The sequence below is a fragment of the Crocuta crocuta genome, unplaced genomic scaffold (genome assembly GCF_008692635.1).
Source record: "Crocuta crocuta isolate KB4526 unplaced genomic scaffold, BGI_CrCroc_1.0 scaffold299, whole genome shotgun sequence".
Lineage (NCBI taxonomy): Eukaryota > Metazoa > Chordata > Mammalia > Carnivora > Hyaenidae > Crocuta > Crocuta crocuta.
The window spans coordinates 5,980,726-6,004,369 of NW_027532747.1; the positions used below are offsets into that span (position 1 = coordinate 5,980,726).

Below are 23,644 nucleotides of genomic sequence, written 5' to 3' on the forward strand. Positions count from 1 at the left end.
GCAAGCTCAGCACTCTCAGCGCAAAGTCTGAGGCGGGGCTTGATCTCACAACTGTGAGATCATGACCTGAGCCGAAATCAAGAGTCGGATGCTTAACCGACTGAACCACCCAGGCGCCCCCCCAAATTGTGTACTTTAAAATGGTCACAATGTGGGGCGCCTGGGTGGCTCAGTCGGTTAAGCGTCCGACTTCAGCTCAGGTCATGATCTTGCGGTTTGTGGGTTCGAACCCCGTGTCGGGCTCTGTGCTGACATCTCAGAGCCTGGAATCTGTTTTGGATTCTGTGTCTCCCTCTCTCTCTGCGCCTCCCCCACTCATGCTCTGTTTCTCTCTGTCTCAATAATAAACATAAAAAAATGTTTAATGGTCACAGTGGTAAATTTTATGTTGTGTGTATTTTACACACATAACAGCACAGTTATGTTCACATTACATTATATATATATTGTTAAGTTTATTTATTTATTAAGAGAGAGAATGAGCAGGGGAGGGGCAGAAAAAGGGGGGGACAGAAGATCTGAAGTGGCCTTTGTGTTGACAGCACAGAACCAAATGCAGGACTTGAACCCACCAACCGCGAGATCATGACCTGAACTGAAGTCAGATGCTCAACTGACTGAGCCACCCAGGTGCCCCCAGGTTACATTATTCAAAGAGATGAAATATACTCCATTAAAATAAACCTAGTTTATTAGTTTAGTTTTCTCTTTTAGTGTAATTCTGGAAATTACGGGGGTTTTCGAGCTGGAAAAGACCATAGGGTTTACTTGCCTACGCCTATATTGTAAAGTTTGTTGAAAATATTTGGCAGCTTTTAATTATCACAAATATTAGGATTATTCATTCTGTTACAGGAATTTTTCTACCGAGAGATTTATCATTTTCTCTCTGACTCATTGCTTAGGATCCTGACCCTGAACTCAAAAATTAACCTTGCGGAAACCAATCACATCTGACTAAGCGTGAGTCAACAGAGCATAAACTATTTTCATTTCTTTCTGACACCATTGGCATTGGGGCCATAGCAAATTGTGTAAAGTCATTAGCCTATGTGTTCAAATAACATATAGTCTGATTTTCTTCATGCTAAAAATTACCATATATCCAAGTGTGCAGGCCACTTTGACCATGAATACAATATTAAGTCCATATTTGTCCCATGAGCTATGCATACTTTATCAAATTACCTTTCAAATAAAGTTCTTTAATGAAGTCACTCATTGCCAGATAGCTTTTTATAATGCTTCTTCATAATAAAGTGTTTGCTTGTGGGGTAAACAAAGAATTTTCCAAAAACTAAGAAGGCTTTTTTTTTAAAGCAAATTTTTCAAATACAATGTTTAACTCTGTAGAGGTTTATCACACGCGCTCATTAATGTTTCACTGCAATTCAGGGTCGTTCTTGAAGAGATACTCTGCCTATAATTGAAAGAAAGAAAAAAAGACAAGTCAACAATTTAGAAGACATTACTACTAATGATTACAATTTAAAAATAAAAGTACATAAATCTTTACTCTCAAATGAGTAAGAAAATCTTACTATAGGGGCACCTGAGGGGCTCAGTCAGTTAAGCATCCGACTCTTGGTTTCAGCTCTGGTCATGTTCTCACAGTCTATGAGATCGAGCCTTGGGTCCGGCTCTGTGCTGACAGCGAGGGAGGGGCCTGCTTGGGATTCTCTCTCCCCTTCTCTCTCTGCCCCTCCCTTGCTTGCTCTCTCTCTCTCTCTCTCTCAAAAATACATAAAGGGGCACCTGGGTGGCTCAGTCAGTTAAGCGCCCAACATTGGCTCAGGTCATGATCTCACAGTTCATGGGTTCAAGCCCCACATCAGGTTCATGAGTTTGAGCCCCGTGTCAGGCTCTGTACTGACAGCTCAGCGCCTGGAGCCTGCTTCAGATTCTGTCTCTCTCTCTCTGCCCCTCCCCAACTTGCGCTCTGTCTCTCTCTTTGAAAAATAAATAAACATTAAAAAAAAATTTTAAATAAACATTTTAAAAAAAAGTCTCTTACCAGAAAATCAACAGGGTCATCCGGTCGGACCTTACAACATTCATTCAGACCCTGCATAAGTGTTGGCATCACGTGGGTCATTAAGTAGTTCCTCAGGGGAATCGATTGGGCCTCTAATAATTCTCTTTCTTCCCTTTTCACTTCCTCTAGTCGTTTATTCTACAAACAGAACATTGGGGGGTTGGGGTAAACAGAAAGGGGAGAGCACTTCACCCGACTCAACCCAGCATGCTTTAGAACCAAATACTGCTGTACGTGTTCACCATGTTATGATCAAGACAGCATTTCAAAGAGCAGAGAACGGATGTAAATGATGTTACAACCTCTGCTTAATAATCCAGAAAATAATGAACTGGATCTTTCACTCACTTCTTCAATCAAGATAATTTCTAGATGCCCAGATAAGTGTGGGAGGGTAGGGAGGAAGGAATGAAGGAAAGAATCACAGGAGTGCCAATAGCAAGTCTAGGGGCACCTCGGTGGCTCAGTCGGTTAAGTGTCCGACTTCGGCTCAGGTCATGATCTCATAGTTTGTGAGTTCGAGCCCCACATCGGGCTCTGTGCCGACAGCTCAGAGCCTGGAGCCTGCTTTGGATTCTGTGTCTCATTCTCTCTCTGCCCCTCCCCTACTTGTGCTCTGTCTCTCTCTGTCTCTCAAAAATAAGTAAATGCAAAAAAAAAAGAGAAAAGAAAGTCTAGAAGGTACTTGTCTGGTGGACACCTGTTATTCCTTGCTCGGCATACAGTCCTCTCCCCCTCCCCACCCTTGGGGATAGTAATTCCAGATTTCCTTTGAGAAGTGTCCCTTCTTAGCCTGGTGGTTTCACTGGGACTGAAGCCCATTAGTCCAACCCACCCCCTGGTTATGAGCCTTAATTAAGGATAAACACATCACGGAGAGCCTAAGGATGATGCCAATGTGGCAGAGCAGAGACAAGGCCCCCAGGTCCTGGCTGACGTCATCTGAGCCACTATCAAGCCTTGCCTGAAGCCAGCCTTATCCCCCGGACTTTTCCGCTAGGTAAACCTGTAAGCTTTTTATTTCTTTTTTTCCCTTAAGTTTTTATTTTTCTTCCTAAGCCATTTTCAGTTTGCTTTTCTGTCACTCGCAAGATAAAGAGTCCTAACTGATCACATTTGTTCAAAAAAAGAATTTTTCCCAGCAAGACAGCAAATCCAGAAATCAAAATGGGAACAAGACTGATGGATTTGACTGTATACAGACACAAAACTTCTTTATGTCCAGAAGAAACACCATACATGCTGTCGAAAGATAAATGATGAGAAAAGCTATTTGCAACGTAGTATAAAAAGCTAGGCTATTATGGGGCACCTGGCTGGCTCAGTCGGTCAAGTATCTGACTCTTGATTTCGGCTCAGGTCGTGATCTCACGGTCCATGGGATCAAGCCCTGCGTCAGGCTCTGCACTGAGTGTGGAGCCTGCTTGGGAGTCTCTCTCTCCCTCTCTCTGCCCCTCCCTGGCTCACACATGCGCGTGCGCACACACACACACACACACACACACACACGCATGATCTCCCTCTCCATCTCTCAAAATAAATAAACTTAAAAAAAAAAAAAAGGTAGGCTATCATGAGATGCATGGAATTTGCCAGGCATTGACCGTGTACTTCTGCATCATCTGACTCTTCTGTCTCCCCAGTGGCTGTATGAAGCATGAACTATCATCTTCACCTTACAGATGAAGAAGCTGAGACACAGAGTACCTTTCACAGAGTCACATACCTACCAGGAGAAGGAGCAACTTTGGACTCTAGCAGCATAGAGCTGGAGAGAGCCTCGTCTCTGAGGCCACTCCTGTTTCTATTACACTCCCTCACCGGGAGCTGTTGTTTTAGAAGGCTAAGCAAAGGACACACAGCCCAAACACGGGCAGAGAAGACGTGCCGCTTGAGAGGTATAAATGCCAACTACCATAGGAAAAGCTGTTAAACCCCTGATCCCAGAAATGCACATTAAAGCAATGAGGTGGCGTTCTGTTCCTCAGATTGATAGTTGTGAGTGAAATTGAGACAGCAGAGTTGGAAGAGGTGTAGGAAATCATGCTGGTAGACAAGATGTGCCCTGGTTTCTCCTTGCTGGAAGGTAGTTTAGAAATACGCATCAAAAATTGAACCACGTGTTGGGGCGCCTGGGTGGCTCAGTCGGTTAAGTGTCTGACTTCAGCTCAGGTCATGATCTCATTGTTGGTGGGTTTGAGCCCCTGCGTCAGACTCTGTGCGGACAGCCAGCTCAGAGCCTGGAGCCTGTTTCCGATTCTGTGTCTCCCTCTCTTTCCGACCCTCCCCTGCTCATGCTGTCTCTCTCTCTCTCTTTCTCAGAAATAAAAAATATGAAAAAAAAATTCAAAAATTAAACCACATGTAGTCTGACCTACCAAAATTTAGGAATTCACGCTAAGGAGATAATCAGGCATTCAAAGATGGGCCCATAAGGACATCCTTCCTTCCTCTCCCCTTTCCTTCCACAGATATTTGTTGAGTGTCTGCTACGTGCCACGCACCATTCTTGACATTGGAAAAATAGTACCGAGCATATAGACAAAAATCCCTGTCCTTGTGTGATTTAAATTCTATTCAGGGAAGACAATAAACAAGATAAACATAAAAAATATATAGTCCCTTAAAATATGCGCAAAGAGAGAAATTAAAAAGTATAAAAGGGAGGTGGGGGGGGCGCCTGGCTGGCTCAGTCAGTGCACCATGAGACTCTTGATCTCGGGGTAGTAAGTTCGAGCCCCACATTGGGTGTAGAGGTTACTGAAAAATAAAAACTTTAAAAACAAAAGCGTAAAAGGGGATATGACATGTTGTGGGGAGTAGCAGGGGTTGAAGTTTTATTTTTCTAATGTTTATTTATCTGTGAGAGAGAGACGGAGAGGCAGAGCACTAGCGAGGGAGGGGCAGAGAGAGAGGGAGGCACAGACTCTGAAGCAGGCTCCAGGCTCTGAGCTGTCAGCACAGACCACGTGGGGCTCAAACTCACAACCCGTGAGATCATGACCTGAGCCAAAGTCGGACACTTAACTGACTGAGCCACCCAGGCGCCCCACGGGGTTGAAATTTTAAATACGGTGTCCAGGAAAGGCCTCGTTGGAAAGATGACTTTTAGGAAAGATTCAAAGCCAAATGAGGCAGTTAGTTACCCAGATGAGGCATTGTTTTTTTTTTTTAAATATTTATTTATTTTTGGGGAGAGTGCAAGTAGGGAGGGGCAGAGAGAGGGGGGTAGAGGATTGGAAACCGGCTCTGCGCTGACAGGCACACAGCAGCAAGCCGGTTGTGGGGCTCGAACTCACCAATGGGAAATTGAGTCAGATGCTCAACTGACTGAGCCACCCAGGCGCCCCGATGATGTGTCAATACATCGGGAAATACAGAAGCAGCCAGGTCACTAAGAACCTTGAGGGCCGCTATAATGAGTTTGGACTTTGGTCTAATGGTGGATGGAAGCGTGTGAGCGTTTAAGCGGGAACTCCCCATGTGGATGTGGGTGTTAGATGGAGCAATGGCAGCAGCAGGTGAGACAGGCTGGAGACGGACCGGCGTGCAGCGGGGCAGCCAGCCAGGAGGCGCCGTCGTTCCGGACAGGAACTCTGACCTTGACCGGAAGTGAAGAGCTGTGGGCAGATCTGAGTGCAATTTTAGGAAGCAGAATAGGTAAGACTCCATGATTTGGGGAATCATGACAGTGAATGAGGCTGACCACCCTGGTTACGCGGGTAAATGGAGGAAAATCAAATGAAATCCCAAGGTTGGCATGGAGCATGATATTACACGTTGTCAGGGATCTGTATTATCCGTACTACTGGCCTGGCTAGTTTTTATTATCGTTATTAGTTATGCCAAGCAAAGTCCCTGGGCACCTTTGAAAAAATGGTCAGATGACACAGGGCGCCTGAGTGGCTCGGGTGGTTTAGCATCCGACCTCAGCTCAGGTCATGACCTCGTGGTTCCATGGGTTCGAGTCCCGCAATGGGCTCTGTGCTGACAGCTCAGAGCCTGGAGCCTGCTTCAGGTTCTGTGTCTCCCTCTCTCTCTCTGTCCCTCCCTCACTTGCACTCTGTCTCTCCCTGTTCTCTCAAAAATAAATAAATGTTTAAAAAATTTTTTAAATGGTCATGTGACAAAACACAAAAACCAAAAAAATAAAAAACAAAACAAAAGGCGAATTTCCATGACAATCCCCTAGGCACAGGATGGGAAATGGAGCTGGCCTAATGGCCTGCTGCCTCCACCTCTAGACTCACACACACACACACACACACACTCACTCTCATACCCACCCACACTCACACTCAACTCACCTACCCTCACACTCACCCACACACTCTCACTCACACGCTCACCCACCCTCACTCACACTGACCCACACACCCTCACTCATACATTCATATACTCTCACTCTCGCTCACACACTCACACACTCACCGACCCTCACTCACACTGACCCACACACCCTCACTCACACATTCACAACTCTCACACTCTTGCTCTCACACTCACTCTCACACACTCACTCAGACTTACACAACCCACCGTCACTCACATGCACACTCACTCGCACACACTTATGCACACACATGCACGTGCGCACACACACTCACCCACTCCTCCCAGCGCGCCATCTTCTCTGCCATCTCCATTGCTTCCTTGTGCTCACGTTCTGCTTCCTCCACAGCCTCCCTGGCCAGCCGTTCCTCGGCAGCCTTCCGCTCCTCTTCCGCCTTTTCTTCATCTGTCAAACCATAATTTCGAGGCTCCCCAATCTCTTTGATGAGCTGTTTGATCGCAAGTCTGTTCTGAGGGTCCTCTAGTTTTCCGACATCTTTAAGCAGCGGGAGAGAGGAAGGAGATCAGCACGGACTTCTATTCTGGGGCCTGCCTGCAACATATTCTGAGAGTGTGTTCAGGAAAATTCATTGCTGCTCTTAAGTGTGTGATGGCAAGGGCTGTAAACGACCACGCTGGGCTTTTCCTGTGGCTGCCCCTGTCCAGAGTTTCCTGCCTCGCTGGTAAATACCAGTGTGGGGTCTGGGAGTCACCAGAGGAAGATGGGGGCTCACTCTGAGTCCTGACAGGCTTGATTCTGGGGGGTGGGGATGGGGAGGAATGGCCTTCCTCCCCAGAGAGTCCTCCTTCCCTGGACGCATCCAGGCAAAGACTGGGCTACTTCTGGGGGCTCCTACAGAAGGAAACCCCGCACTTGTTGGAAACCAGGCAGGCCTCTCCACATCTCCTTTGCTTTCTGTGTCTGAGAACCAATGATTCTGGGATATGTTTCAATTCATAAGAAAAACAAACCATTTCAGTTAGCCTGCTTGAATAGGGAAAGGTCCAGATTCCAGGATATCTAGCTAATTTTAATATCAAGACCAAAAAAAAAAAAAAAAAAGGCGGCAACAGAAGCTGGTTGGTGACAATGAGTTTCTCCACAAAGTCCCCGAAGAGTAAATTCTACACCAGTCTTTTGGGCCCTGACCCTGGGCCGAGGAAACTTCGATGGGGGTGGGCACCTGCCCAAACTGGGACCTCAGATTTGCCCTTCTAGGGCTGTGCAGCTAGGACGGAAAGTCTAGCTTCCAGTGTAATGTGGAGGTTCCCGGGCTCCCCAGCTAACCTTGGGGCGAAGGAGGAGACGCTCTGGTCCAGAGAGCCAGAGAGAAAGAGACTTCAAGGAAGGAGGAGAGTGCAGAGGTGCAGAGAGAGAAAGCAGGTGCCAGCCTGCGTCCTGGACCCTTCTGAGGCCGGTCTGCATTCCTGACCTTGACACCCTCCCCCACGCCCATCCCTACGATCCATTCTTCCCTTTGCTTTCACGTCATCTCCTGCGTGTCAGGGTGGGGATGAGGCCAAATGTGCAGGCACAGAATGAGACAGGAATGCAATGACCACTCGTCCATTCCTCCAACTCATTTCTGTCTTTCTCAACATTTCTCCCCCCGCCGGGCTCTCCAGACTTTTCCGTAAATAACTTTTTGAGCTTTATGGAAAAGATAACAATCACTGTTTTTGTGGAATGTGCTCACCAGTCTTTCCTAGTTCTCCAACCAAACAGGGTAAACTGTTTTCCATGTCAGTAGGTTTGAATCCTGGGCTTTTACATATAAAACGTGTGTCATCCAGGCCAGGACAAAACCTGATCCCTTCCGCGGGTGCAAAGCAGATTTGGCAGGTTTATAAATCGTGTTATCTTTTTATCGCTTCACAGCACATTATTTTATGCCTTCATATTGGTGGTAATAACAAAATTAGTTACCGCTTGGTGAACTGCCTGGTGCACCAGACGCTTCCTCTCTTATCTCTCTACAAGCCACGGACGAGCTTCCTATTTCACAGGTGAGTAAACAGAAGCAGAGCCAGACCTGATAATCAGCCCTCCCGCCTCATGCTGACATCGTTCCTTAGCTCTATCCTTCCTCGTACTGCAGGGTCCCTGTGCTGTACCATCTGGCTCCTGGGGCTGAAGAGAGACCCTGGGAGATGGACCCATGGGGTCAGCCTGGCCACTAAGCTTCCACCAGGCTGGGGGTTGGGGGGTTCTCACCAAACCCGGGGGAAGAAGAAATGCCAAGATCCAGGAAACCAGATGGGGCGCCTGGCGGGGCTCAGTCAGTTAAGCGTTCGACTTCGGCTCAGGTCATGATCGTAGTTCATGAGTTCAAGCCCCACATCGGGCTCCTTGCTGACAGCTCAGAGCCGAGCCTGCTTCGGATTCTGTGTTTCCCTCCCTGTCTCTCTCTGTCCCTCCCCCACTCACATTCTCTCTCTCTCTCCCTCTCAAAATAAATAAACATTTTAAAAAATTGGAAGAAAAAAAAAGATCCAAAAAACCAGAAAGGAAGGTCTAGCAAGCCAAGGGCATAGAAACACCTATGACAGCAGGGATTTGGGGCCAGAAACGATGATGATCGTGGTGGTGAGGCTGACGGCAGGTCCTAGTTACCGCCTGCCTGCTGGGTGCTAAGTTCTGGGTTCAGGGTTCACTGGAAATGAAGAGGAACACATGGAAGCACAATTTGCTTTCTGAGTATCTGGGGGCAGGGGTCAGATGGACAGGAAGGGCTCCGTGGAGAACGCCCCGTGCCCTAAAATGCTATGGGGACGGCATGCTGCCCCAAGGAAGAGAATGGCCCAGAGCAGCTGGCAGCAAATAGTGTCCTCTAAATGTTCATTTACTTATTTTGAGAGAGAGAGACAGAGTGTGTGCCTCGTGAACGGAGGGGGAGGCACAGAGAGAGAGGAAGACTGAGAATTCCAAGCAGGCTCCCCACTGTCAGCACAGAGCCTGACACGGGGCTCAAACTCACAGACTGTGGGATCGTGACCTGAGCCGAAACCAAGAGCCAGACGCTTAACTCACTGAGCCACCTTCAGTGACAACGAGGAACCTGCTTGGGATTCTCTCTATCCCTCTCTCTCTCTCTGCTCTTTCCCTGCTCACGCATGCGTGCTCTCTCTCAAAATAAATAAATGAATAAAACCATTAAAAAATGTTTTTTTAATTTTAAAAAGTGCCATTTGGTATTCGATTTCATAATACATCCATATGTTTTCCTAAACCAGCTCCCTCCCTTGATGAAATCTGCAAGGAGAAAGACTCCCCAGGAGGATGGCCCTGTTTACCCTGTGACTTCCTGGTGCCGGGACACAGCTATGCTTTCACGTGCCGGCGGCCCTATAACAGACGTGCACTGGGTGGCCTGGGGCTGACCCGTGGTGGCCGCTCTCTGCACTCCCGTTCGGCCCGAGCCCACATCGTACCTATGTGGATCGGGTGGATTTCAATCTCATCGAAGTAGTTGAACACAGACTCGTCCTCTGTATTGAGGTCCCTGTAGTTGCTCAGGGCACGGAGGAAGCGGTCCTGGCTGTAGTGGGTCCCGGCCACGACACTCTCGGGAAGGTTCATCACCCGCTCCTTCAGGAACTCGTCGGAGGCGTCCAGCGCACAGACGAATTCTGGGGAGAGAGGGGGGAGGTGCTGAGTTAACACAGGCACGGAGGGGGCTAAGTGGCAGGCACTGTGGCCGAGCCAGTGCGTCACCGTGATGTCTGGTGACCAGTGGGGATCTCGTGACAAGTCGGCCTTCTTGCAGCCTCTCAAGGAGGACACATAGATACAAATCACTGACGTTCCCAGAGACCGAGCCATGAGCTCCAACCAGCTGGTATTTTGTGAGATCTGTCATTTTCCCATTTCCTCCCCCCTTCTTCCTTTCCTTCCTTCTCCTTTTAAATTTTTTTTAATTAAAAAAAATTTTTTAGTTTTATTTATTTCTGAGAGAGAGAGAGAGAGAGAGACAGCATGGGCAGGGGAGGGTCAGAGAGAGAGGGAGACACAGAATCTGAAACAGGCTCCGGGCTCTGAGCTGTCAGCACAGAGCCCGACACGGGGCTCGAACCCACGAACCGTGAGATCATGCCCTGAGCCGAAGTCCGACGCCCAACCAGGTGCCCCCCTTCCTTCTCCTTTTAATAAAAACAGCAGAAATTGGAAACAGAAAATCTCTAATAACAAATCTGATCACCAAGGGCAGCGAATCTAACACTGAATGAAAACAAAGCCGGTAACGAAAAGCAGGGGAAATTGGAATTAGCGGTGTCTCTGATAGACATCATTAGCCTCCCAGTCACCCCCCCACCCCCACCCCTACCCTTTCTTTCCCTCTCCACCTCCTTCCCAGCACGATGTCATGGGCTCCCAAGGAGGCTAGTAGCTGTGTGAATTGATGGCCAATTTGGCAAATTAATAAAAACATGGACACCCCTTGAGATTTTATTACTTTTTAAAAGTGTCTTTATTTTTATTTATTTAGAGAGAGAATGAGAGCAGGGGAGGGGCAGAGAGAGAGAATCTCAGGCAGACTCTGCACCGTGTGGAGCTAGACTCTGGGCTCGAACTCAAGAACGGCGAGATCATGACCTGAGCCAAAATCAAGAGTCAGACGCTCAACGGACCGAGCCGCCCAAGTGCCCTTTTTTGGGATTTTAATTTCCCAAGGATCCGGTTCTTTTCTCAGTGAACTTGGCTAGGAAACACTTGAGTTCAATACAACACACCGCTAACCTCATGTTTGACACAGGGATTCTATTTAATGACGGGGCTCATTTCACCCACCTGTGGTTTTCTCTTAAACTATGAAAGCAGCTGTTTCTCCAGCTTCTAGTTTAAGTTCAGTGGGCATTTGTTGAGTGAATGAATGAATGATTAAAATGGGTATCAGTGAAATGGACTTTCTAGGTGAGTTACTATTCTCGGATGTTCTCAACACGGTCAGAGCACACAGGTGCCCAGACCATTAGCCAGGTGTATTGCAAATAGTGTGCTCCTTGTAAGAGTCTGACAAAGCCTAGAAATGATTTCATTTTCATTCTAAATTTGGATTGGTGCCCTGTGGGCCAAATCTGGCCCATCACCTGATTTCATAATTCAAGTTTCATTGGGATGTTTAAAAAATAATTAATTGATTAATTGTATCGGTTTGGCACACAATAATGTTCCATTTTCACCTGACTGCATTCTAATAAGCTTTCTTGAGTGAGAGAAAGGTAAGTGCGCTGAGCAGTGGAACCCCTGTTGAACATCGTCTACTTTGTGCGTTAACAGTGAAAATAAACGCTGAGGACAAAGCTTGCGGAATAAGATCCGATAAATTCATAGCCACAGTCTGATACTGCCGCTATCCTGACCTATTTTAATTCCGTTTAGGTGCTCATCTTTAATCATGTGATTTAGATGTTTATTCATTTGTGTAGATTATTTAGAGTGGATATATTTTGAAAAGGAGAGGGGGCACCTAGGTAGCTCAGTCGGTTAAGCATCGATTCTCGGTTTTGGCTCAGGTCATGATCTCACACAGTTCCAGAGATCGAACCTCATACATCAGGTCTGTTCAGACAGTGCGGATCCTGCTTGGGATTCTCTCTTTCCCTCTCTCTCTGCCCCTCCCGCTCGCTCTCTCTCTCTCTCTCTCTCTCTCAAAATAAATAAATAATCTTTAAAAAATTGAAAAAAGGAGAGGAGACAGTTGGGACCTCCAAATGCTGCTATAGTACTTAAACCAAAATTATGTCGATAAATTCACAGGAGATCGAATCTCGTTAAACTCCATGATGTTAGGCATCTAGATGAAAAGTTAATAATTCTGTTAGTAATCTAAGAATTAAAAAAAAAAAAGTGCTCGAGGCGCCTGGGTGGCTCAGTTGGTTGAGCGTCCTACTCCGGCTCAGGTCATGATCTCACGGTTCGTGGGTTCGAGCCCTGCGTCGGGCTCTGTGCTGACTGCCAGCTCAGAGCCTGGAGCCTGTTTTGGAGTCTGTGACTCCCTCTCTCTCTGACCCTCCCCTGCTCATGCTGTCTCTCTCTCTCCTAGAAATAAATAAAACATTAAAAAAAATTTAAAAATTAAAAAAAAGAAAGATAAAATATGCTGTATCTTTTTTCCCAGTGATCAGGAAAAGGAAGATTCTAGTTAAGCAAATACCATGAACAGTGAGTGACATATACTTGGCTTCCAACTTTCAAAGAATTTTAGTGTGATGAAATATATTTCCCACAAGAGGATTTTTTTTTTCTTTAGTAAAATGTACACCCAAGATAGAGCTTGAACTCATGACCCCAAGATCATGAGTCACATGCTCTACTGACTTCACCAGCCAGGCGCCTCCAGATGATATTTTTTTAAGTCCTTTCTTTTATTATGAGTCAGACAGAACGTCAGGATTTTGCAATATCTCAAGATAACTATTCAGAACAGCTACTGTCCCCGTACTGGCTCACTGTGCATAACAAGCAACAGATTTCTGCTTGCTTAAGATTGTACTAACAAGGAGGTTTGCTCGTGTGTGGCAATTTGGAGTCATGTAAAACCTGCATTAAAAAAAATTTCCAGAGGCACCTGGGTGGCTCAGCTGGTCGAGAACTGACTTGATCTCGGTTCAGGTCATAGTCTTATGGTTTATGAGTTCGAGCCCCACGTTGGGTTCCCTGCTGTCAGCCTGCTTGGGAATCCCTCTCTCCTCCTCTCTCTGCCCCTCCCAACTCATGCTCTCTCTCTCAAAATAAATATTGAAAAAAAAATAAGATAAAAACTTTAAAAGTTTCCATATTCATCAAGCAGGTACAACTTTGTTTTTCTTAATGTTTATTTATTTTTGAGAGAGATAGAGAGAGACACAGAGTGCAAGTGGGGGAGGGGCAGAGAGAGACAGAATCTGAAGCAGGTTCCAGGCTCTGAGCTGTCAGCACAGGGCCCGATGCAGGGCTCGAACTCATGAATGGTGAGATGATGACCAGAGCTGAAGTCAGACGCTGAACCAACTGAGCCACCCAGGCACCTCAAGCAGGTACAACTTCAAATGTGTCTCCATCAACAAGGAGATCTGAAAAGATCTGCCGGCAGCTGTTGTAAAAGGCAATGATTTACCAAGGAGAGAGAAGAGCACGTTTGACTGGATCACGACAGATTCGAAAGTTTTATCACCCAAATCAGGCACGGAGACTTGCATTAGTCATGGTTTTATTATTTTCTGCATCTGATGATGTTCTGACATCTCAGGGGGGCCTTACAGATGTGGAGAGAGACAGCCCGTTTCAGGGCTGGCTAATTCCTAAAGACAGTCAACTGCCAACTTGGGAGCAAGCCGCCATATGCATATATATGACCACTGCATTTTTATAACTCTCACACACCAAGCCAATATCTCCCCCGCCTTAATTCATCCCACAGATATGTACCAGGCAACTAGGGAGCGAAACCCACTGGAATTGGCTCAAACCAGCCAATCCTCTAAAAACGAGCTGTTTGCTTGACCCTGCCTCACCTTTCCCATGGAAACCCCAGTTAAGGCTGAGGCCTAGATTTCCCGCTCGCCCCTTCCCGCCTTCCTGCCTGGTGCTTCCCCCTGCAGCCCAGCCCCCACCCCTGCTCCGGGTTACTTTTCTTTTGATGGCATTAACCTCGTGTCCTCATGCAGCCGCCTCCCTGCATTAAAATCCCCCAGGGAACAAATAACACAATTTCCAGAAAGACGGTTTACTAAGAACAGACTAAACATCCCAAATTAGATTACATGTTTGACACATTTGGACGACGTCCAGCAGAGAGAAAGCAGCCCAGTGGAGCACAGTTAAGAACCTTCCACCGGGGGCGCCTGGGGGGCTCAGTCGGTTAAGTGTCTGACTTCAGCTCAGGTCNGCCTGCCCAGGCTCAATTCTGGAGCTGGAAGCGACGGGAAGGACAAGGTCACGGCTAGCATCTAGCAGGTAGAGAGGGCCCAGTCCCTGCTGGCCGTACCGACTGACTCAGAAGTCAAGGCATCAGTGGACCTTGTGCTTTGCGCCTGGAGGGAGCAGCAGACAAACATTCTCTAAGGGACTTCTGTCCATTTCAGAACTTGATATTCCCTTTTTTTTTTTTTTCAATTTGAGAGACAGAAAAATAGAGAGCACAAGTAGGGGTGAGGAGCAGAGGAAGAGAAAGAGAGAGAGAATCCCAAGCAGTCTTCATGTTCATCACAGAGCCTAACGAGGGGCTCGATCCCAGGACCTGAGGATCATGACCTGAACCTAAATCAACAGCTCAGAGCCTGGAGCCTGCTTCGGATTCTGTGTCTCCCTCTCTCTCTGCCCGGCCCCCAACTTGCTCTCTGTTTCTCTCTCTCTCAAAAATAAACCTTAAAATTTTCTTAAAAATAATAAATAAATAACTTACCAGGTATGATTACTTTATCAAAGGGAAACATTTTGCCTCTGACTTCTTCTTCTTCCTCCTCATCTTCTTCTAATAAAATGAAATATACATTGTTGTGTTTATTATGTATTATTACTATGGACAGCTTGGCAAAAAAATTAAAAGTATTTTAACAAGAAGTCACTACTGACAACTAACCATAAATAGAAAAGCATGTATTTTAGACATATGGTCTGTCTGAATTTTAAATTGTAACTAAGTGACTATTATTATGATATGTTGTAGCTTATCTGAATATAAACAAACTAAAGGAGGGGTGCCTGGTTGGCTCAGCTTGCAGAGCAGGCGGCTCTTGATCTCAGGGTTGTGAGTTTGAGCCCCATGTTGGGGGCAGAGTTTACATAAAGTAAGAAAGATAAGCTTTAAAAAAAAAGTTAAAGGGAACATTCAAACTTACGATTGAATAAGTCTTTAGCTTGATCATAGGTCTTTGGGAATCCGTCCAAAATATAACCTTGATTCCTGCAAGGCATAGATTTCAACTTTTCTTTGACAAATCGAATTATGTATTGATCTTCTAGTCGGCCTGGTATAAAGAAAAAAATATTTTACTAGGGGAGTCACATTCTACATGGGGGTTACATTCCAAAGGCATCTCACAAATTGTTGTGTAGTGGATGCCTGGGTGGCTCAGTCAGTTAAGCAACGGACTCTTGATTTCACTCAGGTCATGATCTCATGGTTCGTGAGTTCGAACCCTGCATCAGGCTCTGAGCCTGCATGGAATTCTCTCTCTCTCTCTCTCTCTTTCTGTCTCTTTCTCTCTCTCTCTGTCTCTCTCTCTCTCTGTCCCTCCCTTGCTCATACTTTCTCTCTCTCAAGAAAAATAAACTTTAAAAAACTGGTGTGTCGTCAAAGTTCCCTTACAGTTAAATATATGTGGTTTTGTATTTTGAACATGGCGTGTGAGTTTTACTGAACAATAAAATGAAAGAACCTGATGGGCTTGTCTGCAGTGAAGAACAGAAGCGAAGATGGATGTCTACAAACATCCGTAGCCTTGATACAAGCCTTATAGCCTTGATACATAGTTACAAAGGTTTCCATTGTGAGATTTAAGTGAGATAGTATCCACCTGTGCTGTTAACACACGACTTATTAATAGTAGGTGATCAGTAAATATTTGTTGCATTGAAATAACCTCAAGCTCGGGCTCCTGGCTGGCTCAGTGAGTAGAGCATGCAACTCTTGATCTCAGGGTTGTGAGTTCGAGCCCCATGTTGGGCATAGAGATTACTTTAAAAAAAATAAGTTAAAAAATAAAAATCAAGCTTGATCTCATTCTCAAAGGCACTGTTCTCTTTAAACCTGCAGAAAAGAATGATGTCTCCAGTCAGCATTCCTGACCTTGGCCCCACTGAACAATCCCCTCTCAAGTCTCTGATGCTGGGTTCCTGCGATTGTGTGGCGTAGCTGTCCACTAGTTAAAGGATAATTGACACAGCTTTACGGCAATATTACTTTATTATTCTGACATAATACTAGTTACCATTTCTGAGACATGGCCCTGCCCTTCTATTGCTTAATGTATAAATTACAGTAACTTGATTTTGGCAAGTTTGAGTCATCCATCTCCAAAGCTCTTTCTAGGGTCCTACTATACCTTTAGTTTTATCAGTGGGTCTACATAGAAAATAGTTTTTGGTCTCTTTTAATCACTGTATTAATGGCAATGAAATGATGTAATCAAAACACCCCGTCTTTCTTCTATCTTTCGTTGCGGCAAGACTCATTAGGCAGTAACTGATTCAAAGCTAATTGTGTCTTCCAGAAATTTCAGTGTTAGGGCTGAGACCAAAAAAAAGAAAGAAGAAAATCAAAGGCGTTATTTTGCATAATGAAATTCCTCAAAATGAGTTGACATTATTTCCCAGGAAGGTTCCCACTGGTGCAAAGAAATAAAGCCAAATAAAAAATGTCGAGGTTGCTCAGCAAAATTCAAAGACGAGCTTTATCTGAACGGGCTGTTTCTGATTTTCCTTTGTTGCTCGGGTAGAGGCACACTGAGAAACCGGGCTTCAGGCCCCTCCGTGCACCCCTGGGTCTATTTCAGGCAGTGAGTTTACCATTCATTTCTGTTTGTTTCAGAACCGGGCATTCGGTCTGCGAGAAGGGACTTCTCGCAGCTGTTTCCAATAATTACGGAACGTGAGTACACAAAGGGCCAAGGTCAAGTGGCTTTCTCTAGACAACTGTCACCTCCTAGAGGTATACCCACCACCTTGGCAGCATGGAACTCCCTGGAAGAGGATCATCACTTCTACTCTGAAATGAATGAATGCTGCCACCTGCTTTTTTTTTTTTTTTAAGTCTATCTTTGACATTCATGTAATCTTTAAAATGCTGGTATTAATCCACATACATAATTACTAAAACACGGTTAAAAACAAATAGATAGCTGCATCCAAAGTTTTAAAATAATCCATGCAGGGGTGTGTGGGTGGCTCAGTTGGTTAAGCATCTGACTTCGGCTCAGGTCATGACGGTTTGTGGGTTCGAGTCCCACTTGGGGTTCTTTGCTGTCAGAGCAGATACCAGTTCAGATCCTCTATCTCCCTCTCTCTCTGCCCCTCCCCTACTCGTGCTCACTCTCTCTCTCTCTCTTTTTCAAAAATAAATAAACATTTAAAAACATAACCCACGCAGGGAAGAGACACTAGGAAGTTGATACATTTACACACATCTTTCACACCCCACCCCCAAGTTTTATTTTCAAACTCACAGAAAAGATGAAAGTCTAGTCCAACGACCACCTGGAACCCCACCAACTAAATCCAGTAATCCCACAGTGCTTTTGAAATCCCCAAAGCTAGCGCTAAGAATCTGCAGCCAGTGCATTCTGGTTTAACCAAGCCCCTATTTTGGCTGCACTGTCAGGGGCCAGTGGGAGTGGAATTATGAGGACACAGAGGTGCCCGGCTGCAGGTCTGTGAAATTTGCCTCACTGGAATTGTTAGTATCACATAATAACAAATTAGGTCATGTGAGGGAAGAGTGAGCTAACCTCTGCGTCCTTGCTCTTGCTGTGACTGTTCCATGTGGGTCTGGGCGGTGAGCTCAAAGGTCTTGCTTTGTCCAAACAAAATCAAGGTCTGTGTCCCAATTTCAGGTAAATATGAATAGGAAGGATTTGGGGACACACTTGAGGAAGAAAAAAAAATACCGGGGCGCCTGGGTGGCTCAGTCGGTTAAGCGGCTGACTTCGGCTCAGGTCATGATCTCACCGGGCAGAGTCGGAACCCGGCGTCGGGCTCTGTGCCGACAGCTCAGAGCCTGGAGCGTGTTTTGGATTCTGTGTCTTCCTCTCTCTCTGCCCCTCCCCAGCCTGTGCCCGCTCTCTCTCTCTCCCTCTCTCAAATAAATGAAACATTAAAAAAAAATCTTCGTAAGGTTAAAGGGGATTGAATGAACTATTCCAGTCTTGGAGGAAGTGAGTGGGTGGCTGGCTAAAGACCACGTCTGCTGCTTCCTTCCTGTTGCCCCTCTAGACAGAGGCTACTGACCCAGTTTGGCCTCTCTTGACATCTGGGGGAAGAACCGAGTCTGGTGCCATGGGCAGGCCCTTGAGCAACGCAGCGACTCTTCTCGGCTCCACCCTGAAATTCTTGCTGGGCACGGTCACCTCCCTGGGCATGAAGAGAACTGGTGTCACTTCCCGCCATCCTGTTACACGTTTTGGATACGAGTTTTGGGTTCTTGCAAAGACCAATTCATGAGCCTCCACCCAATACGTCTTGTCTAGTGTTTGTCTCATCCCGTTAGCCTGAATCCTGCCGCCCCTCCTCGCGGGGGGGTGGGGGGGTCACTGTTCACCGCTCCCAGCGCCCTGCCCCGGCCTCACGCCCCAGGCTTACAGTGCTCGGACACATGGCCATGAACACCTGTAGATCGCTTAAAATCCCAGCCGTCCACCCTCCGACGTGGCCTTGCCAGATTTCCTTCCGTGGGTGTCCTCACAACGGAATGTCTTATTTTGACATCATATTTTGGGTCGTCTCCTCTCTCCCGAGTGGTGGGTACCCGGATGCCGATAAGTTTCTCTAAAACTAGCATATTGACTCCCAAGCATCTCAGAGGAGAGGCAGAGGCAGTGTTTTATCTTAAAGTATTACGCTGGGCTCTCTGTGTACCTATCTCTTCCTCTAGGTCGGCCCTGGGATTCTGAGTTCCGTTTCCTCCTGGCCTCGCTCACACCAAAGCAGAAGCCAAGGCACAGATAATCAGCTGCCTGCTCTAAGCGGGTCTCCAGGGTGTGTATATACAACCGTGTTCTCCATGCCTTAAAAAAAACAGCCTTGAATGGCCTGGGGGAAGGGGAGGAGGGAGAGGGGTGCTCTGACTTCAGAGGAAGGTGTGGACGGACTAGAATCTTTGGAGATGAGTGGTGGGGGGGGGCAGTGGGTGCCAGCAGAGCAGGGGGGGGGAGACCAGTCAGGAGGGGTACCCCAAGGAATGCAGTGGGTGGGACTCAGTGGGAGGATCTGGGAAGGGCAACACCGGGAAGGAGCCATCGGTCATCGGGGGCCAGTTGATGCCTCTGTCCTTCTTCCCTGCCTCCTACCTGCGTAGCCCAGAGGATCAGAAAAAGCCACCAGCAAGATGAGAACAGGAGGTAAGAGGAAAGAAGCCAACGTGCCTGGGGGGGCGGGGGTGAGGGGAGAAACGCTGTTGGGTAAGCGTCCAACGGTCACGCATCGGACTGATCTATAGACGGTACCAATAAAACCAGTTTGATGGATGAGCGCGATCATCTGTGTATAAAAATGAAATGGTTCTAGTTTCCAAATAACTGCTACCGGTTGCTTTTCTGCCAAATAGCCAAGTCCCTTGGAGATGTCTAGGTTCAAAACTCAGTTTGCAGTTATTTGATCAGAATGGACTTCTTAAAGCCTGAAAACACCAATAAGTCTACTTATTTCTTATCTAGGAGTTGCAATGGAGCCTGCCCAAAACTCTGGCCAGGGGTGAGGAAAGAATGAGTCCAGAGTTTGAGTTCAAAATGACACCTTACCCTGATTGGCTTGTTCAGCAAACTGCTTAAGGTTGCCAAGCGAGTAAGAATGGTTTTCCATTTATTTTTATTTCTTCCTGCATGAATTATGTGTGACTCCACGTTATTCATCCATTTTTTTCTATTAAGGATTTAATGATTTTCTTATTAGTTTGCCTGAGCATTTTATATATTAAGGATATTAAGTCTTTATCACATTATTTGCTAATATACTTTCTTTGTTCTTTGTGCTTTTTATTTATTTATTTTTGAGAGAAAGAGAGAGAGAGAGTGCACAAGCAGGAGAGGGGCAGAGAGAGAGGGAGACAGAGAATCCGAAGCAGGCTCCACACTGTCTGCGCAAAGCCCTACTCAGGGCTCGAACTCATGAACCGGAGATCACGACCTGAGCCAAAGTTGAATGCTCAATGGACTGAGCCACCCAGGTACCCCTGTCCTTTGCCTTTTATTTATTTGTTTTTCCAGTTTTATTTAAGTAGTCTCTACACCCAAAGTGGGGCTCAAACTCATGACCCCAAGATCAAGAGTTGCACGATTTTCTGAATCCACTGGCCAGGCACCCCTGTCCTTTGCCTTTAAATTAATGATTTTTGATATTTCTAAAATATTTATGACTATCCATTTGATCTATCAGCAGCAGCAGCAGCATCTTAGGTAGTTATTTTCCACCCAGCGATCAGAGAGTCACCAAAATGTCAATAGTGATTTTTGGGGTGCATGGGTGGCTCAGTCGGTAGAGTGTCTGACTTTTGCTCAGGTCATGGTCTCACTGCTTGTGAGTCAAGCCCCGCACTGGGCTCTGTGCTGACTGACAGCTCAGAGCCTGGAGCTGCTTCGGATTCTGTGTCTCCCTCTCTCTCTGCCCCTCCCCTGCTCATGTTCTGTCTCTTTCTCTCAAAAATAAATGTTAAAAAATTTTTTTTAATGTTAATGCTGAATTTTCCCTCCTGTGTGTGGGGGGGGTAAGGTTATGAATGAAATTCTTTGTTGTCGTATTTTCTGTCCTCCACTTTTAATATCAAGCAGGCAAGTCTTTTATAACAAAAACTAAACCCTGTCGACAAGAGAAGCGAGCCCTGCGCTGTGTGCGATACCTGCGTTCTGCTCCATGCTTTCCTTGACCCCATCCAGCAGCTCTTGGGCTTCATCCAAGTTCTCCTCCTCCTCTTCCCCTTCTTCTTCTTCCTCCCCTTCGTCCTTAGGCGTGACAATTGCCTCCTACAGACCACAGGGATATTCAAGTCGGAGGATGCCCTGCACGGACCTGCTGCTCACAAATCATCCAGCAAGTGATACTGGAAAAGGCTGGTGCCCAAATACAGACTACGCTCACCCACCATCATCGTGCAAGTTGTCAGGATGCGTGTGTCTACAGAGACGGGTGAGAGCCTGGATCTGTTTCTTAGTCTATTTTAGGAGAAGAATCCATCTCTGTGTTCATGCCAGAGCTGCTTAAGAATCAACAATCCCCTTTGTGTCAGGTTGTATCTTACTTCCAGTAAACACATTTTGTTGAGATTAAGACTTATCGTAGTCATTTGAGGAAGTATGTCATAGCATCAACCATTTCCAAAAAAATAATGAAAAGTAGTTTGTGGGGGGGGGGCGGATAAACAGGCAGAGCACAGAGGACTTTTAGGGCACTGGTAAAATGTGCGTCATTATACATTTGTTCAAACCCACGGGGTGTGCAACACTGAGCCAACCCTAAAGTCAACCACAGACGTTGGGATGTTGGTGTAGTTCAACTAACTAATGTAATCATTCTGGTTGGAATGTTGCTAATGGTGAGGGGGAGTCTCTACATGTAAGGGGGAGGGGATCTCCACCTGGGTGGCTCAGTTGGTTGAGCATCTGACTGTTGATTTCCACTCAGGTCATGTTCCCAGCATTATGGGATCGAGCGCCGTGTCAGGTTCTGTGCTGAGCATAGAGCCTGCTTAGGATTCTCTGTCTCTCTCTCTCTCCCTCTCTCTCTCCGTCTCCCTTACTCATGCTCTCTCTCTCAAAATAAATAAATAAACATGAAAAAAACTGCTCTGAGAAAATAGTCTTTTTTTAAGAGCAGCTAATAAATAAATAGTCTGATAAGACTCTGAAAAACATACATCAAGAATAAAAAACCCAAAGATGTTCTCGTCAACAGAGAGAATACAAGATATGTTTTTAAGCAACAGCTGGAGACAGACTCAGTTTCAAGGGCAAACCCATGAAAGATGCTTTCATCTCATGGAGGGAAGTCCCATGGGATTCCGTGTTTTCATAACTGAGGCCAAAAACAAAACACAATTAAAATAACAAATCTTTTTGTAGGATGCCACGTAAAATTAGCGGCTTCCTTATTACAAGACGGAGACAAGCATTTTTAAGATATAAAAATTCCCAGTGAAGTAGTTAGAAACGTTACCAGTTTGGCTATGGCCTCAGCAATGACATCCTTCACTTTAATGTGATGCAGCCTGTAGTGCTTAGACAGGGCTTCAGCGATGCTGGATTTTCCCACAGCAGGGGGACCAAGCATGCAAATCTTGATCGGCTGAAGAAGGAGAATAAGGATCATACGGTGAGCTCTGGATGATCTGTGGCTAGGCAGAGTGGGTTTTTTTGGGGGGAGGGCGGGGGGCTGCCTTGTTTTGAACTTTTCTGGATCCTACAGGCTAATTCTCCTCTGCCAAGACTCCAGAGGCACCTCGTCCGCTGCTGGCCGTGTGGTCAGTACCACATCATCCTGACAGTGCTGCTCCCCATTGGGAGTGGCCATTCACGTTAATTCATTCAGCAGATGTTTAATGAGCAACTACTATCTGACCAACATGGGGGACACAGCGCTCAACGAGATGTGCTCAGAAACATTTCAAAATTATGAAAGAACAAAGTACTTGAGCATTACACTCTACGTATTACTTATTAAGATAACAAAGACTGGGGTGCCTGGGTGGTTCAGTCAGTTAAACATCTGCCTCTTGATTTCAGTTCAGGTCATGATCTCATGGCTTGTGAGTTCGAGCCCCCCACTGGGCTCTGCACTGACAATGCGGAGCCTGCTTGGGATTCTCTCTCTCTCCCTCTCTGTCTCTACCTCTCCCGTCTCTCTCTCTCTCTCTCAAAATAAATAAACTCTAAAATTTTTTTTAAAAAGACAAGAAAGAAAGAGAATTCCTCATTAATGTGCGGGTGCCTAGTTTATTGCCTCATGAATATTGTCTTTGGACTGACTTGTTCTCCAAGTATACTTTACTTTTTAACACAGCTAATTTATTCTAGTTTTTAAAAATATAGTCATTTAAGAAAAAAAAGCCTCACAATTTCCTCTGTTGAATCTTGCTTGAATGCTAAAGAGGCTGTGTGACACTCATAACCAGCAAGTAAATGTTTATTTCCAACAGAATTAAAAATATGTAGCAGTCATGTCTTTCAAAGTGGTCCAGGCAACGTTCGTGCCACTGAAGCTTCATGCTTTGTGAGAAAAATGAGTAGCAGGACTCGGGCTGATGGGAAGGGTCCCCAGTCGCAGAGTGTCGTCCGTGTGCTTAAAGGTTTTGTGATTCCAGCCACAAACTTGGTTGTGGCAATTATCGCTACCACTTGACGCACAAGAAGACCAAGTCTGTGAAGGCAATAAAACAGGGACACTGTAGTGGTGCTGGGTGAGGCCGGTGACATGAATGGTCTTATCTGATGAGGGACACTTTCAGGATGATGGTGACAACCAAGATGGCGGGCCGTGGGGCGGGGCAGGTGTCCCAGGAAGTGGCTCAGGCTGAGTCTCGATGGGCAGGGCTGCTCTCTGGGGTGGGTCTGAGGTCTCGCTGTCAACGGAGCATGTGAATGTGCACCATTTGT

General features: G+C 46.2%; 1 protein-coding gene and 1 long non-coding RNA gene across 6 annotated transcripts in view; one reads left to right on the forward strand and one right to left on the reverse strand.

The window, feature by feature from the left end:
- Window positions 1-430: 430 nt before the first annotated feature.
- The window catches only part of AK7 (adenylate kinase 7), a 51,392-nt gene continuing 28,178 nt past the window's right edge, over window positions 431-23,644 (reverse strand). Inside the window, exons 9-16 of the mRNA XM_077780986.1 lie at window positions 22,209-22,337; window positions 20,896-21,019; window positions 15,188-15,316; window positions 14,752-14,820; window positions 9,800-9,997; window positions 6,643-6,863; window positions 2,015-2,173; window positions 431-1,420 (exon numbers count right to left, since the gene is read on the reverse strand). Of these exons, the coding sequence (XP_077637112.1) occupies window positions 1,382-1,420; window positions 2,015-2,173; window positions 6,643-6,863; window positions 9,800-9,997; window positions 14,752-14,820; window positions 15,188-15,316; window positions 20,896-21,019; window positions 22,209-22,337 (1,068 nt within the window). The 3' untranslated portion in view covers window positions 431-1,381. The remainder of the gene's footprint in view (window positions 1,421-2,014; window positions 2,174-6,642; window positions 6,864-9,799; window positions 9,998-14,751; window positions 14,821-15,187; window positions 15,317-20,895; window positions 21,020-22,208; window positions 22,338-23,644) is intronic.
- On the forward strand, window positions 17,707-21,829 carry LOC144245589 (uncharacterized). 5 transcript variants are annotated; one of them, XR_013339318.1, is made up of 6 exons: window positions 17,707-19,040; window positions 19,360-19,402; window positions 19,718-19,844; window positions 20,057-20,226; window positions 21,004-21,182; window positions 21,678-21,829. It is a non-coding gene; the product is annotated as an uncharacterized LOC144245589 (long non-coding RNA). The 5 variants fall into 5 exon arrangements; XR_013339317.1 differs by lacking the exon at window positions 21,678-21,829 and having other exon boundaries at window positions 17,707-18,802; window positions 18,937-19,040; window positions 21,004-21,323; XR_013339314.1 differs by lacking the exon at window positions 21,678-21,829 and having other exon boundaries at window positions 21,004-21,323.